The sequence below is a fragment of the Falco peregrinus genome, chromosome 6 (genome assembly GCF_023634155.1).
Source record: "Falco peregrinus isolate bFalPer1 chromosome 6, bFalPer1.pri, whole genome shotgun sequence".
NCBI lineage: Eukaryota > Metazoa > Chordata > Aves > Falconiformes > Falconidae > Falco > Falco peregrinus.
Window position 1 is genome coordinate 85,351,313 of NC_073726.1, and position 14,896 is coordinate 85,366,208.

Genomic DNA, 14,896 nt, shown 5'->3' on the forward strand with positions numbered 1-14,896 from the left:
AAAGTGCTTGGGTTCCAGCTGTCTTACTTGTCTGACTCTTCACTCCTGAGGAATGACACCCCTGAACAGCCCAGTTGTTCAAATACAGGATACCTAAGCAACGATCATCAGCAACAAACCACCAGTTTAATGTGACATCCTCCAAACAGCTGCTTTGCTGAGCAATTAGAAGCGCAGCTTCCCACTTCTCTGCTTCATGCCATGCTAATCTGCCTTCCAACGCCTGGTCCCGTTTAATCTTGCGGATCTTCTGTGTGCTAGGCCCAGGCTATTAAGAGCAAGCATCCTTTGCCCTTTGTGACAACAGAGATGTGAAACTTCTCACTGCTAAAGATGCAAATACCCAAGACTTCCAGACCTGAACAACTCTTTATAGTAGTTTATGTGCTGCAACAACTCATTCCCATAAATAGTGACAAGTAAATACCAGCAGGGAAAGAATGGACGAGAAGCTAAGACTTAAAATTTTCAACAAGCTGGCTGCAGTCACTCAGATGCTGGTGTGATGGCTTTAGAGCTTTTTGTACAACTTAGGATGAAATCAAGGAAAGGATCTAGGCAGACTGTCGGGCACTTACAGATGGAGAGAAATGAAGTCGTCTTCCTGAGGGCTGTGATGAAATCCTCACCGAGTAGACTTGGAATTAGATTGGGCAAAACTCTGGGAAATCTGCTGTGGGAACAGTAGGTAGGGCTGCTTAATGGGATTGTTTCTGTTGTTCCCCCCACCTTTTTTAATGTAACTGCCCTCTAGCAGGGCTCCCACTGGAATATTTAGCAGGAGGGGAGACTAATCTTCGGCACAACTATGTTCAAAATATATGAGGTGGCCATCAAAGCACCTCAGCTGACAGGGACAGCAAGGGATTACCCACCTGGAATTGACAGCATCCCATCATCCCAAGGACAAGAACATTTAATAATTTACTGGAGACGTGATCCTTAGCTGGCTCTTGGATGTCAACTGTGTGCACACACCCTCTGAGGAGCAAGAAGCGAGGCGAAAGGGAGATAGGGTATCTTGAGAAACCCAAGTAGAGTGTTGACAGCTGCGTAACTTGTACTAGCAGAAAGCGTGCCAGAAACCACAAAGTGGGCCTCTTCTGCAGCCTCATGACCACGATCTTACCTCCTGTCTGCATCTCTTCTTCCCCCTGAGCCTAGATCTAGGTTTACAGCTTTCCCCTCCGCTCTCCTCCCTGAAGACGGATGTGCTCTGTAGCCTTGATGGGTTTTCACAGCAGTCTGTTATGATTTCCTGATCAGAAAATTATTTCAATCCAGGCTGGAGAACATGAAGTCCTTACTAGATGACATTAGCAAAGAAGGAATCAAGACCTCCTGCCCTCACAGGCAGTATTGACAAATCAATCCTAAACAAAATACACTTAAAAGGCTGCTAGCACCCAACAGTTCTTAGTCCTAAAGCTTTCTGAAGTCCTTTCTTATTTCTTGTTTAGAGGCAAGGAAACCCTGAGACTCAATCAGAAGTGATGGAACTTCTAATCACTGACAAAAATATTCTGGTCCAAAATTCACATGGTAGCTTAGTAAAATATTTTTCACTGTTGGCCTCAAGCTGAGCAGTCATTTGTGCTGGGCAGACAGAAATGCAGATCAAGGTCCAATATTCCTCCCCAGAAAAACTGAAATAATAATCATCAACACAAAGTGCTTGAAACATCTTCTGAGGGCAAATAACCTCTAACAAGCACACAAGAGAACTGTGGTTCTGAAAACCACACACATCTAAATCTGGTTTCTTTATAGGGGAAGGCAGGAAACCAGATTTTTGAGTGAGACTTGTTTTGCATTTACAAAATACAGAAACTAGTCTGCTGGTGGTGTTCTGATGTTTTAGACTAAGTTAGCATGTTTCTGACTTGTAAAGACAATACTCAGCTGTGTTCCCACAGAACCTTTATTGAGTACGTAGATACACGAACCATCGTTTGTCTGTAAGCAGAAGAATCCGGTCTTTTCCATGACAATTTCCTCTTTTTGACATGAGTTATAAAGAATTGGGATGAGTTATCCTATTGCACCAAGAGAAACACACCTTGGGATTCCAGAGGTCTTTTCAGTGGAAATATCAGCATATGCTTTATAGGTTCTTTTTTACATTTTCAATTGATGATTGTAATGAGGGTAGCTTTAACCATCTTACTGCAACAGTGACTTTACCTAGTCCTCTAGGTACATAATAGGACGCTGGAACCAGAAGAGCTATATAGCTTGATCCAAGCTCTTCCCCATTCCAGCCTGGGAAAAGGAAGCCAAACCAAGACTTTATGCTGCAATGCAGATAATCTGTTTTAGTTTGACTTGAGTCACAGCGAGGTGATTTTTCAGATCTTTGACCCAGCAACCTTCAGAACAGCCTAGACCAATGTGTTTCTGAAGTCACAGAATAATAATTTAAAAAAAAAAGTATTGTGGGCTTTCACCTAGAGTAGAATAATATAGGAGATGTGGAACACAAGGACAACACTCCAAGTGAAACTCTTTACCAGCCCAAACGATCCCATAACCCTACAAGAATAAAATTATTATTATTATTATAATTAAGGGCTAATTTAAGGAATGTACAGTATTTACAGCCATTGAACCTACACAGAAGTTACTAAGTAATAGGAGAACAAAGTGAAAGGAAATAAGGACGGAGCTGGGAGAAGGTTCCCAGGCTCTTTCCTGTTGTCCATAACTGAGGGGTGCATCCATTTCCTCCGATACCTTGAGCAGCAAATGCTGTTCAGGCCCAACTAGATGTTCCCTCGACAGCCTCTCTCCGGGGACTCTCATCACTAGCACAAGGTAAGAGAGGTTCTATCTTGCTCCACATAAAGTCTATTGCAGCTTATAAAGGGAGCTTAAAGCAGCCAATGGGCCCGTCTCCCAGCTTAGCAGGAGTCAACAATGCCCTCTGTTCCCCTGGACGTGGGAATTAGTCAAAAGCAGACAGTCGTCTTAGACTATGTGAACGGATCTCAGAAAAGCAGAGTGCAGAGAGGTGATGAGGAAGGCCAAGGTCTATATGGAATTACGTGTGGTGAGGGAGGTCAAGGACAAGAAAGGCTTCTTCAAGTACATCAGCAGGAAAAGGATGACTAGGGAAAATGTGCACTTGCTGAATGAGGTGGGTGCCCTGGTGGTGAAGGACATAGGGACTGCAAAGTTACTGAATGCCTTCTTTGCTTCCATCTTCACTGCCAAGGCTGGCTCGCCAGTTTCCCAGACCCTGGAGGCAAGAGAGAAAGTCTGGGAAAAGGAAGATTTTCCCTTGGTTCTGGAGGACCACATTAGACATCATGTAAGCAAACCTGACACCCACAAATCCGTGGGCCCCGATGGGATGCATCCCCGAGTGCTGCGGGAACTGGCAGACGTTATTGCCAAACCACTCTCCATCACCTTTCAAAGGTCATGGAGAACAGGAGAGGTGCCCGAGTACTGAAGGAAAGTCAGAGTCTCTCCAGTCTTCAAAAACGGCAAGGAGGACTCAGGACTACAGGACGCTCAGCCTTACCTCCATCCCTGGAAATGTGATGGGACAGCTCATCCTGAAAGTCAGCAAGGAGAAATCAGGCCTAACCAACCAGATGGCCTTCTATGATGGAGTGACTGGCTGGGTAGATGAGGAGAGAGCAGTGGATGTTGTATACCATGACCTCAGCGAGGCTTCTGACACTGTCTCCCGTAACACCCCCACGGGTAAGCGCAGGCAGCGTGGGGTAGATGGGCAGACAGTGAGGTGGGCTGAGAACTGGCTGAATGGCAGAGCTCAGAGGGTTGTGATCAACAGTGCAGTCTGGCTGGGGGCCGGTAGCTACTGGTGTTCCCCAGGGGTCAGTACTGGGTCCAGTCCTGTTCAACTTCTTCATCAGTGTCCTGGATGAAGGGACTGGGCGCACCCTCAGCAAGTTTGCAGATGATGCCAAGCTGGGAGGAGTGGCTGACACACCAGGAGGCTGCGCTGCCTTCAGTGAGACCTGGGCAGGCTGGAGGGCTGGGCACAGAGGAACCTGATGAAGCTCAACAGAGGTCCTGCCCCTGGGGGGGGAACAACCCCACGCACCAGGACAGGCTGGGGCTGGCCTGCTGGGGGGCGGCTCTGCGGAGAAGGACCTGGGAGTCCTGGTGGGCAGCAAGTTGCCCATGGCCCAGCAGTGTGTGCTGGTGGCCAGGGAGGGCAATGGGATCCCAGGGTGCGTTAGGAGGAACGTGGCCAGCAGGTCAGGGCAGGTGATCCTGCCCCTCTGCTCTGCCCTGGTGAGGCTGCATCTGGAGTGCCGTGTCCAGCACTGGGCTCCCCAGTTCGAGAGAGACAGGGAACTACTGGAGAGGGTCCAGCGGAGGGCTACAAAGCTGACTTAGGGGACTGGAACATCTCCCTTGGGAGGAAAGGCTGAGATCGCTGGGCCTGTTCAGCCTGGCAAAGAGATGACAGAGGGGATCTTCCCAATGTCTACAAATGCCTCAAGTGCAAGTATCGAGAGGATGGGACCAGCCTCCTTTCAGTGGCGCCCAGTGACAGAATAAGGGTAACAGGCACAAACTGTAACACGAGAAGTTCCACCTGAATATGAGGAAGAACTTCTTTACATTGAGGGTGACAGAGCACTGGAACTGGCTGCCCAGAGAGGTTGTGGAATCTCTTTCTCTGGAGATGTTCAAAACCCACCTGGATGTGACCCTCTGCAATCTGCTTTAGGTGAACCTGCTTTAGCAGGGGTTTGAACGAGATGATCTCCAGAGGTCCCTTCCAACCCCAACCATTCTGTGACTCTGTAATATCAGAAACAGGCCAAATTAAATTATCAGGCCAGTTTACTTCAGTTCAGGTATAAGCTGAGACCAACTAATGTCTGTTCCTAAGTTTGCATCCTCAAGACCAGGAAAGCTGATATCTAGAAGGATTTTGCTCAGACTGTCATTCATAGTGTCCAAGATAAGGCCCTCCATGAGTGACCGGTTTTCAGTAAAGCCAGAGGCTGGCAGTTCAACAGATGATTGCTTAGTAGACTCACAAATTAAAGCTGGAGAGCTCATGAGGGGGGCATGTGTCACGTCACTGGATTCTGTATTGAGCAGTTCCCGAGGTGACTCAGAAAAGAGATTTTTAAGGGGCGTGCTATTAAAACCCAGCAAGTCCTGGTTCTCCTGGAGAGGCGAGAACGGCAGCTGAAGGGTTCTCACTGGGCTGAAGTCCAGCTCTTGACTTCCCCTGGGTAAGGATGCAGACTTCCAGGGGTCAAGGCCCCCCAGTGGGGAGGCAGTAGCTGCTGAGGCTTTGCTGGGTGTGGAAGAAACTGGCAATTTGGTGAATGTCTCCTTGACAGGTGTTTTAAAGGGCCCTTCTTCCCCCTGCGAGAAGCTGAGCTGTGACACGTTCTCAAGAGGGTGGCTTTCCTGCAGGAAGGGGTGGTCTACCCCTAACCGGAAAGGGTCAAAGCCATTGTTTTCTGGCAAAACAAGGACAGGCTCTTCTGAGCAAGGCAGTGCTAGGCGTTGTTTCCTTCTGGATCTGCCCATTTCCCGCCTCTTTATAACTAATGTGTCAGAAACACCCTTAGATGGTGACTTCAGCATGGTGAATTGTTTTTTCTCCTTTGTGGATGAGACTGGAAGGAACAAGCCTGACTCTTCCTTTACTGTTAGGGCTGAGGCAGATGGGGACAGCCAGTCATCCAGTTGAGAGCCTTCTTCCTCCTTTATACAGATGCTCCCAGGGAAAGAAGCTGATTCCTCACCAGGCTGGGAGCTGCTCTCTTTTAGGGAATGGGTTGAGGAAAATAAGCCTTCATCACATTGACTCTCCTCCTTGACAGCAGCCACGGGTAAAGAGGATGACTCTTCTGTAGAGAGTGACATCTACAAAAAACCACAATATGATTTGCAGTCAGTAAGCAAGGATCTAACCCACTCAAAATCCAAATGATAGTGGAAGGAAGAAAGAAAGACTGACACCTAAGGATAGCAGCACAGGTAAGAGGAGGATCTTCAGAAAGCAGTAACTGTAACAACAGGTAGAGATTGATCTCTGTGTGAAGCTGATATGAAGAAGCCTACAGGTGACATGAGAAGGATTTTAGCTAAGTGACTGGAAGTCATGCCCTTCAGAGCACTTCTGCTACGAGGAGCTTCTAGTTCAGGCACGAGAGCTGAGTATTTCTCAGCTCAGAAAAGCATAACCCCTTTGATTCCTCCTTACACTATCAACAGTGGAATAACAAAAATAAATGAGGACAGATTTCCCAGAAACCAAGGAAAAAGAAAAGAAAAAACCCCAAGGTTATCAAAAGAAAAAGAGCAGAGAGCAAAGACAAGTCATAGCAGGAGAGAGCATAAAGCAGCAGGCATGCACAGGGAAACGGGATTATAGTGTAGACAGGATGGAAGAAGTTAAGGCTTTACAACGTGTAAGCATCCAAGAGCAATCAGCAAGATGCCAAGACAAAGACTGTTTAATAGCTGTTTTGCTTGAGCTCAGAATGACTGGGAGCTTCACAGAATTAGCAAACAGCATACTGAAAAGCTCTGGGAAGAGACTACATGCAAATAAATGCTCTTTCAGAAACAGTTCCCTATGTTATGTGTCTCTTCAGAGCTATCAAATCCCTGCATGTTTTAGGGGCAGGACAAAGCCATTTCTCCCATTCTTATTTCTTCCCAACCAAGCAGCAGAGAAAAATGGTCTTGATCAATCCATAGTGCCCCTTCCTCTAGTGAGTTATAGTCACATCCTTACAGCAAGTCAACAGCAGGTAATATTTGCCCTAGAGACAGAAAAGGACAGCAAGGATTGTCACAGGCTAGTTCCTTAACGTGAGCTTAGTTTCAGAACACCTAGTAAAGATGCACAAAGGAACCACCTGAAGAACAAGATCCATAGAAATCAAGAGCTATAGAAAACAACCCACCCACCCAAAGGCATCACCCCCACCTCCCAAAAATCAAACAAAATAACACTCAGAAAACAAGAAACTAACCTTTGGAGCAATGCGCACACGCTTGTTGCTCCAAGAAGTCTCCGAGTTGCTGAGTGATGATCCCTGTGCCATGGACAGAGGAACCTTCATAGAAGGCTGCAAGACAAGAGGCTGACTCAAAGGAAACTGGATTGGAACCAGGTAGGAGTTGATGCGAGGAAGCAAAGGCTTCATCTTTCGGCCTGGAAGGGAAAAGAATAGACACATTAGCCTCTTGCCCTTCCTCTACTACTTCTTGAAACTCAGGCATCTAACAGGAAGTCCTTCTCAATATCCCAAAATAAACATCCAACCAGACACAGGCTTACCTGCCTTCTCTGCTAATTTTGAGGATACAAAACCCAAGCCAGAGGGCCTGATCAGTGGCTGTTTTGTCTACCTTGACCTCAGCGAGGCTTCTGACACTGTCTCCCGTAACACCCCCACAGGTAAGCGCAGGCAGCGTGGGGTAGATGGGCAGACAGTGAGGTGGGCTGAGAACTGGCTGAATGGCAGAGCTCAGAGGGTTGTGATCAACAGCGCAGTCTGGCTGGGGGCCGGCAGCTACTGGTGTTCCCCAGGGGTCAGTACTGGGTCCAGTCCTGTTCAACTTCTTCATCAGTGTCCTGGATGAAGGGACTGGGCGCACCCTCAGCAAGTTTGCAGATGATGCCAAGCTGGGAGGAGTGGCTGACACACCAGGAGGCTGCGCTGCCTTCAGTGAGACCTGGGCAGGCTGGAGGGCTGGGCACAGAGGAACCTGATGAAGCTCAACAGAGGTCCTGCCCCTGGGGGGAAACAACCCCACGCACCAGGACAGGCTGGGGCTGGCCTGCTGGGGGGCGGCTCTGCAGAGAAGGACCTGGGAGTCCTGGTGGGCAGCAAGTTGCCCATGGCCCAGCAGTGTGTCCTGGTGGCCAGGGAGGGCAATGGGATCCCAGGGTGCATTAGGAGGAACGTGGCCAGCAGGTCAGGGCAGGTGATCCTGCCCCTCTGCTCTGCCCTGGTGAGGCTGCATCTGGAGTGCCGTGTCCAGCGCTGGGCTCCCCAGTTCGAGAGAGACAGGGAACTACTGGAGAGGGTCCAGCGGAGGGCTACAAAGCTGACTTAGGGGACTGGAACATCTCCCTTGGGAGGAAAGGCTGAGATCGCTGGGCCTGTTCAGCCTGGCAAAGAGATGACAGAGGGGATCTTCCCAATGTCTACAAATGCCTCAAGTGCAAGTATCGAGAGGATGGGACCAGCCTCCTTTCAGTGGCGCCCAGTGACAGAATAAGGGTAACGGGCACTAACTGAAACACGAGAAGTTCCACCTGAATATGAGGAAGAACTTCTTTACCTTGAGGGTGACAGAGCACTGGAACTGGCTGCCCAGAGAGGTTGTGGAGTCTCTTTCTCTGGAGACATTTACTCTGGAGACCCACCTGGATGCGACCCTCTGCAATCTGCTCTAGGTGAACCTGCTTTAGCAGGGAGTTGAACTAGATGATCTCCAGTGGTCCCTTCCAACCCCAACCATTCTGTGATGGACAAGAAAAATAGTTCTTCATACAGATCCTAGCCCTCAAGCTGGGGCAAGCACTGCTCTCATTCCACTTGAGTACCCATCCACTCTGTCTCTGCATCACATTCTCTTTCAGACATAGCAATACTACCTTCAGCTCCAAACCTGACTGTAGGGAGCCTAAAAGCTAGCAAACCTGGATAAGAATTTCCATTTTTAATCCTAAGGGAATCTGGGAGAGTGCCCCAAATTTATGGGGCTGATTCTTTTTGGCCTAGGCTCATGTAGACACTCACGTGAATTCTGGGGTTCAGTTTTGCTGCTGCTGTTGCTTCCCATGTTCTTCTGGGCATCTGGAAGATGTCTCTTTTGCTGCTGTAGTCATTGTGAAATAAGAAAGAGAAGGAGAAAAGAAGGAGTTTTAAACAGAAGAATCCATCTTTATTCTGCTGCCTCATTCAGAACTGTGCAAACAGAATCCTGTGCTGCACTAATAGAGAGAGCAGCTGTTAACACCCAGCACTATGCTGGTTCTAGGTCTGTGCCGCTTGCTGTTTTGCAGCCATGCCATCTCAAAGCCAGCTGCCAACCAAAAGTTATGTAGAAAAAAGAGATGGCATGACAGAGCTGCTCTGGCTGTGGGTTCTACTGCAAAAGTGACCTGGTTTCGGTGTCCTTAGTGCCCAAGGAAAGGTGAATAGGACAGCTTTATTGTATATTGGATCTCTATGCAAACCATAGACCAGATAGATATTCAAGTGCAATAGCAGAAGCAACAGAGGAATCAGAAGTCTAAGCAGATGGAAAGAAGGCCAGGGCTGTAGCTGTGACAGAAAAGTGTTTGACTGGTTGCTTGCAAATCTGTCATTGTTAAAACTGCTGAACACAAGACAGACAGCAAACAGGTTCATCCTTCCGAGACTCACAATGCAGCTGAGTTCCAAAATGAAAAAGCAACAGAGAGATCCTATTTTTTTCTGAATCTGAGCCCCAGAACAGATTGGGACTGCTGCCATGGAGATGAGGATTTTACCAGAAATCTCTGTCTGGGCTTGTTTTCTGAAGCCTGTTGGTGCCCATTGCAGCCTACTTCAGCAGCAGACTTCTAGTTGCTCAAAGCTGTACAGCTCTACCAGCTAGAGAGAGATCGTATCACCTGAAGGCAGTTAACCTTTGGCTCGGTTCCTTTCCCCAAAAAGGGTGTGCGTGGAGCTGTATGACTAGGTGCAGCAGTGACCCAGTCCTCCCCTCCCCGAGCCTCTTGTCTTTTCCTTCAGTCACTGGCAAGAGCAGAATGGAAGCCCAAGCCCCAAGCTGGAGGGTAAGTCTTACTGATTCAGAGTGCTCAGGCGATGTTGGTGACCCCAAGTCCAGTGGCTGCTGGCAGCAAGGCATTGAGAGGGAGAAAAATAAGATGAAGTTATCAACCAATGGGGGGAACAAATGGGACATCTTAAAAACTCCCATAATGTGAGCAAACAAGAGTCAATCTGCCCGCCCACTGCAGAAAACAGAGAAGAGTCTAAATACACCTATACCAGACAAAAGCTTTGTTTCTCCCAGAGAATGGTACTTAGCTGCAACAGGGGCACTCCGTCCTACGACTGTCTAATCAAACAGCATAGGAATTCCTAGTTGACTTCAGTGGAAAGCTTCTCACTAGGAATTTGAATCAGGCTCATGGGAAGAAGTTGCACAAGCTCACTATTACATTTGGCACACCACCTGAAGGATAAATGCATCCCACAGAAGCTCCAGTTTATATGCACAGACACAGTACCTTTTCTTTCAAGCATCTGGCTAGCGTGGCATTTTCAAACTGGATAGTCTGTCCCATTTTCTTTGCATGAGACACTCACCTTAAATACCTGGTCCAATGTTAGGCAACGGTTTGCACCAGGGTGTAGAGTCCAGAATGAGATTTTACCATTAGCAGATGTCTCACGGACAAACATATCATGAAGGGACAGGTTGTGCCGAATGGAGTTCTGGGGAGAAAGGAGCAAGGAGGAGGTTGAAAAGCAGTTGTTTTGTTATCAGCACAGCAAGGCCTACCTCAGATGTGACTGCCCTGGCAGAGGGATTACATTCCAATGTGTAGATAACATGGACCTTCATATTCACTGCATGCCCAGCCAACCCTGTCATCAGTTTCTTAATCTATTTACTCTTGAGCTCCCTACTCTTACTCCAGTGATCAAACATCCCACCATCTTGCCTAAGGGGAACAGGGAACATTTGGAATGAGAGTGTATTTGGGGTAGGGTGTTTAATTTCCACCTTGCTCTGCAGGCTGGGGAACGACTTTATGTTTGCATCCAGAAGGCTTATATCACCCTGTGGCCCACAGCAACTTACAGGCCCGCTTGTTACCTTCCAGCCTGGCTTAGCCACATGTTTAAAATATGGGAAATGATCCTCAATCCAGGTATAGATGTCCTTCAGAGTCATACGCTTCTTCTCAGTGCTGTTGATGGCAAACTGGATCATGGCCATGTAGGAGTAAGGAGGTCGTTGCGATACTGAATCTTGCCATGAAGAAGCGGCGGCAGCAGTAGGAATTGCAGCAGCAGGAATTGCAGCAGCAGGAGCATCTTCTTCAGTCTGAGAAACAGAAGGAATGATACACGAGTGATCACAAAGCTGACAAGAAGGGCCATAGAACATCCCTGGATCCCCAGGTTCTGCTATTCAAATGAGTAAAGGTCAAAGTCGGGCTACTTAGAGATGATGATGCCTAGTTCTAGCAAGTCTTCTGATCCATATGGATTACTTCCCTATCAAAAGTTTTAGCACATGCTCTGTTGTCTTCTCCTACTTACCTTGATTCTTTCCTGCAGAGGCATCTGGTTCTCTTTCTCCATGTCTTGCTTCACAGAACAGGGACTTAGCCCATCAGATCTCATCTTCCCCAGCCACTGGATGTTAGTGAGACTATTGTCCAACACTGAGCTCATTGTCTCGCCACTGCCTGTTGGGATAACAAGCCCATAGCTCCGCTTACTCACAAGTACCCCTCTTTCCCCTTTATCTCAAGTGCCAAAAGGAAGGCACTAGTCACACTTCTAAAAGAGGTATCCCTGCCTCAAGACAGGCACAAGGTGCTATTGCAATGCTAATGTTTCTTGTGGAAGGAATTGAACCTTGAATTCCTGATTTCATGTGAATCTGTCCAATTTCTGAAAAGAGCAGCAGCCTTAAAAGCATTCAAACCAGACATTGCTCTCAATGAAAACAAGACAATATTGATCCAGTACTTCAAGAATTCAAGTGTTTTTAGTAAAAGGATGGATCTATAATGCAGAGACCAAGGAAGGTGGTACAAACTTCAGCTGAAAGACCTAGTATAAGACCCAAGTCAGAAGCTCAGATATCTCCAGGTTTTTGAACTGCAGCAGTGAAAACTAACACAGTTTTGTTATTTCTGGTGAGGCTGGTTGTAGCAATGCAGCTATTGCAGCTGTCTATGGGTTCCTGTCAGATAGTACAAGATAAGATCTATTACAGCCCAAAAACTACATAGCCGTTCTAAGTTGCAAATACAAATTTGACTGAGCAGTGCTTCAAAGTAAAATCCATCCTACTTAACATTTATTCAGCAGCTTCATGAGACGGCCAAGTAGGAAATAAACTTGTCACTTAGTTATTAAAGGATGGGAATCATCTCTTTTTCAAAACTCCAGGCAGGTGTGTTTTGCCACTGACTATGTTAGTCTTGAATCCAGCCATCACTCTTTTGCTAAATAAAAATAAGTCTTTTGTTCTTCCAGGTTTGATTTCCTCAAGCCAGCCCTTCTTTTTTCCTAGCACTAAAGTTATGCTTTGCTGTATATCTTTATATGCCATGTCTTCCACCAAAAATATATCCACTAAGATCTGTCAGATTCGCAACATACGCATAACAATGCAAGTTATTAGAATCAAATCCATAGCTAGCTTGTAATTAATGAAATAGTTTTCATTACTACGTACTGAGATCCAAGCACTACACTCATTGGCCCACTTCACATCTCTTTGTCTATCTGTCAGGGGGGGAAAAAATGGAAAAAAGGAAGAAAAAAAAAGTAAACATTACATACTGTTGCTCTCCTGTTCCTGTGCAACTGCAGAATCAGCTCCCGAATGCTGGAGCGTTATCCCTCCTGCAAGACCAGGGGTGTCTGTAACATTCTTCTGTCTTTCTTGATCATCTGTAGCCTTGGTTGCTGCACTGGGTTTCTTCTCTGATGGGAGATGTTGCGATGGTGTTGGACCTGTTGAACGGGACGTGCCCCCACTGCTGATGAGAATGAACTTGTTGGGCCCATTGTTGCCACATTCTTTTCCTTTTGCTGTTAGTGCTTCTATGATGCTCTGGATATCAGCGTTTGTAGGGATGGCCACCACTTGTGTGTTGGGCATGGTAGGATGGTCAATTATCTTTATTCCTGCTGGGAATTTCTGCAGACCACAGTCCATTTTGTCTCTGGGTTGGCTGTTGTGATGGTCCTCCTGGCTGTGCTCCTGCTTAGGAGTCTTTTCATCTTGACCACTGTTCTCATTTCTTGCTGAAGTACTGGATGCATCCTTCTGTGGGAGGGCCAGTTTCCGTCTTTTGAGAATTAAGGGCCTGCGAGGGCTGGTCCTCATTATTGATCTATACATCCACACTCCATTGAAAGGGACAATAACAAATCCTGCAAAACAAAAGATACAACATAAGAATGCAGAGGGCATAACAGCCAGGGAAGGTGCAGCAAATCACCACAGGCCTCCCACAGAGCTCACATTCTTGCTTGTTGCAAAGCTAGAAACAAGGAAGGAAAATAAAAAATTAAAGCATTTAATAAAAGTGATGCAGCCACTGGAGAATAGTACTGTATCTCCTTTATCCACACCTTGTGTAAGCTGGACAGGACCAATATTTGCAGAGTAGATAATTTGCATCACAAGCTGGGAGCCACAGACTGCATAATAATGATGAAAACATGTATATGTGCTTTACAGAAAGGAAGACTAAGACTTAGATGTAAAGTAACTTGACCAGCATCACCCAGCAAGCTGGAGGGAAAAGAAGCTAGAACATAGAAATAGCAGTCCTGATTCTTTTATCTCATTCCTGTAACCAGCAGATCACACAACCTGAGAGAAAAGGGAGTTTAGCAGATGGTTTAAGACCTGGCAAGCAGAGATTGTCCTGAACACTTCAAAGACACACTATAAATGTACCAGAAGTTACGCACTTTAAAATAAATATGAAGTAAATGCTTTAGTCATTCCTCCTGAGCATTTGTCAAGAGCCAGATAAATTTGTCATTGGGCAGCGTACAATTTAAACGGCAGACTTTTAGACAACAGACAATTTAAAGCAGAAAGCAGAGGAGATGAAATTCAGACATACTGCTTTCAGGGTAAGATGCAGTGTGCCCCTTCTGAGAATACCACTTACAAATATCATGCCATTCAAGAATTCAGCAGAGGCTATCACTTGCAGCAAACTACACGCAGAACAAGAATACACAAATTGTACTTATTGCTTATCATTAGGGATGGCAGACAGAATAGAAACAAATTAAAAAAAAAAAAAAAAAAAGGCCTTTTGCATCGGTAGACTTGACTGGGCCAGCTACTAAGCAAGAAGATTCTCAGTAGGAATCACCTCCATAGATACAAATCAGAAAGAGTGCAGCAGATAAACCTGGAGTTGATGCCCTGGGTGCAGGGAGCAGGCTGCCCTGCGCTCAGGATCAGCCCCGTAGCTGGAAGCCAGCAACGGGAACATCCAGCAGCACCCAGGGACTGCAGCACCCAGGCACACACGTGGCCCTTTGCCATCTGCTCCCCTCCCTTAGGGGGATCCCTGTAAGCTTAGGGGGATCCCCGTACAACGGCACGGGTCGCCTTCAGCCGGCTCCCACAGGCCGCACTCCCCGCGGGAGCAGCCGCTTCCTCAGGCCTCCAGCCGCTGCCCCCAGCCCAGGCGCAGCGCTGCGTGCGCAGGGCACCGGGGGTGGCGGTGGTGGGGTGGGGGGTGGGGTGCGCTAAAGGCCTCCTGGCTCCTTCACCCGCTCCAACCCCGGCCCTGCCGCCTCGCCCCGGTGCTCCCCAGGCCCCCCCGCCCCGGCCCGGGCCTAGACCTCTCTCTCTCCCAGCTGCACTGCGCTCTCAGCGCGGCCCCTGCCGCTGCCCCCTGCGGGGAGGCACCGGGTACAGGGAGGCTGCGGCGGGGCCGGTGCCGGGTGCGGATGGCGACTCACCACCTCCCCGGCCAGGCGGGGGTACGGGGCGGGGGCGGCAACTCGGGCGCTTCCGGGCTCCGCCGCCGCTGGCCGGAGCGGTCGGTTCCCGGTTTGAATTTGGCGCCCGGCGACTCGTTGGCATCACGTGCCGGCTGGGGCCAATGAGCGGGGGCGGGGCGGGCCGGGGCGGGCCAATCGGCGGCGGC

General features: G+C 48.0%; 1 protein-coding gene across 3 annotated transcripts; it reads right to left on the reverse strand.

Annotated features, from left to right (window-relative positions):
• Nucleotides 1-1,903: 1,903 nt before the first annotated feature.
• Nucleotides 1,904-14,847, reverse strand: FOXM1 (forkhead box M1). Of its 3 annotated transcripts, none has more exons than XM_055808022.1 (9): nucleotides 14,709-14,847; nucleotides 12,552-13,148; nucleotides 11,295-11,443; nucleotides 10,846-11,076; nucleotides 10,332-10,460; nucleotides 9,805-9,849; nucleotides 8,769-8,847; nucleotides 6,990-7,171; nucleotides 1,904-5,871 (listed from the first exon to the last, which is right to left on the reverse strand). In XM_055808022.1, exons 1-9 carry the CDS (start codon nucleotides 14,830-14,832, stop codon nucleotides 4,828-4,830), a joined length of 2,580 nt encoding a protein of 859 aa, XP_055663997.1. In that variant the 5' UTR covers nucleotides 14,833-14,847; the 3' UTR covers nucleotides 1,904-4,827. The 3 variants fall into 3 exon arrangements, with proteins under 3 accessions (XP_055663997.1, XP_055663996.1, XP_055663999.1); XM_055808021.1 differs by having other exon boundaries at nucleotides 9,805-9,852; XM_055808024.1 differs by lacking the exon at nucleotides 9,805-9,849.
• Nucleotides 14,848-14,896: the final 49 nt, after the last annotated feature.

Excerpts from the sequence above, each read along its gene's own strand:
- FOXM1 (XM_055808021.1), bottom strand. The coding sequence starts at position 14,832 with ATGCCAACGAGTCGCCGGGCGCCAAATTCAAACCGGGAACCGACCGCT. Across the intron at positions 11,444-12,551 it reads ACAGGAACAGGAGAGCAACA|GCAGTGGCGAGACAATGAGC; the intron begins GTATGTAATGTT and ends TTATCCCAACAG. Across the intron at positions 10,461-10,845 it reads TGGCTAAGCCAGGCTGGAAG|AACTCCATTCGGCACAACCT; the intron begins GTAACAAGCGGG and ends CTTTCTCCCCAG.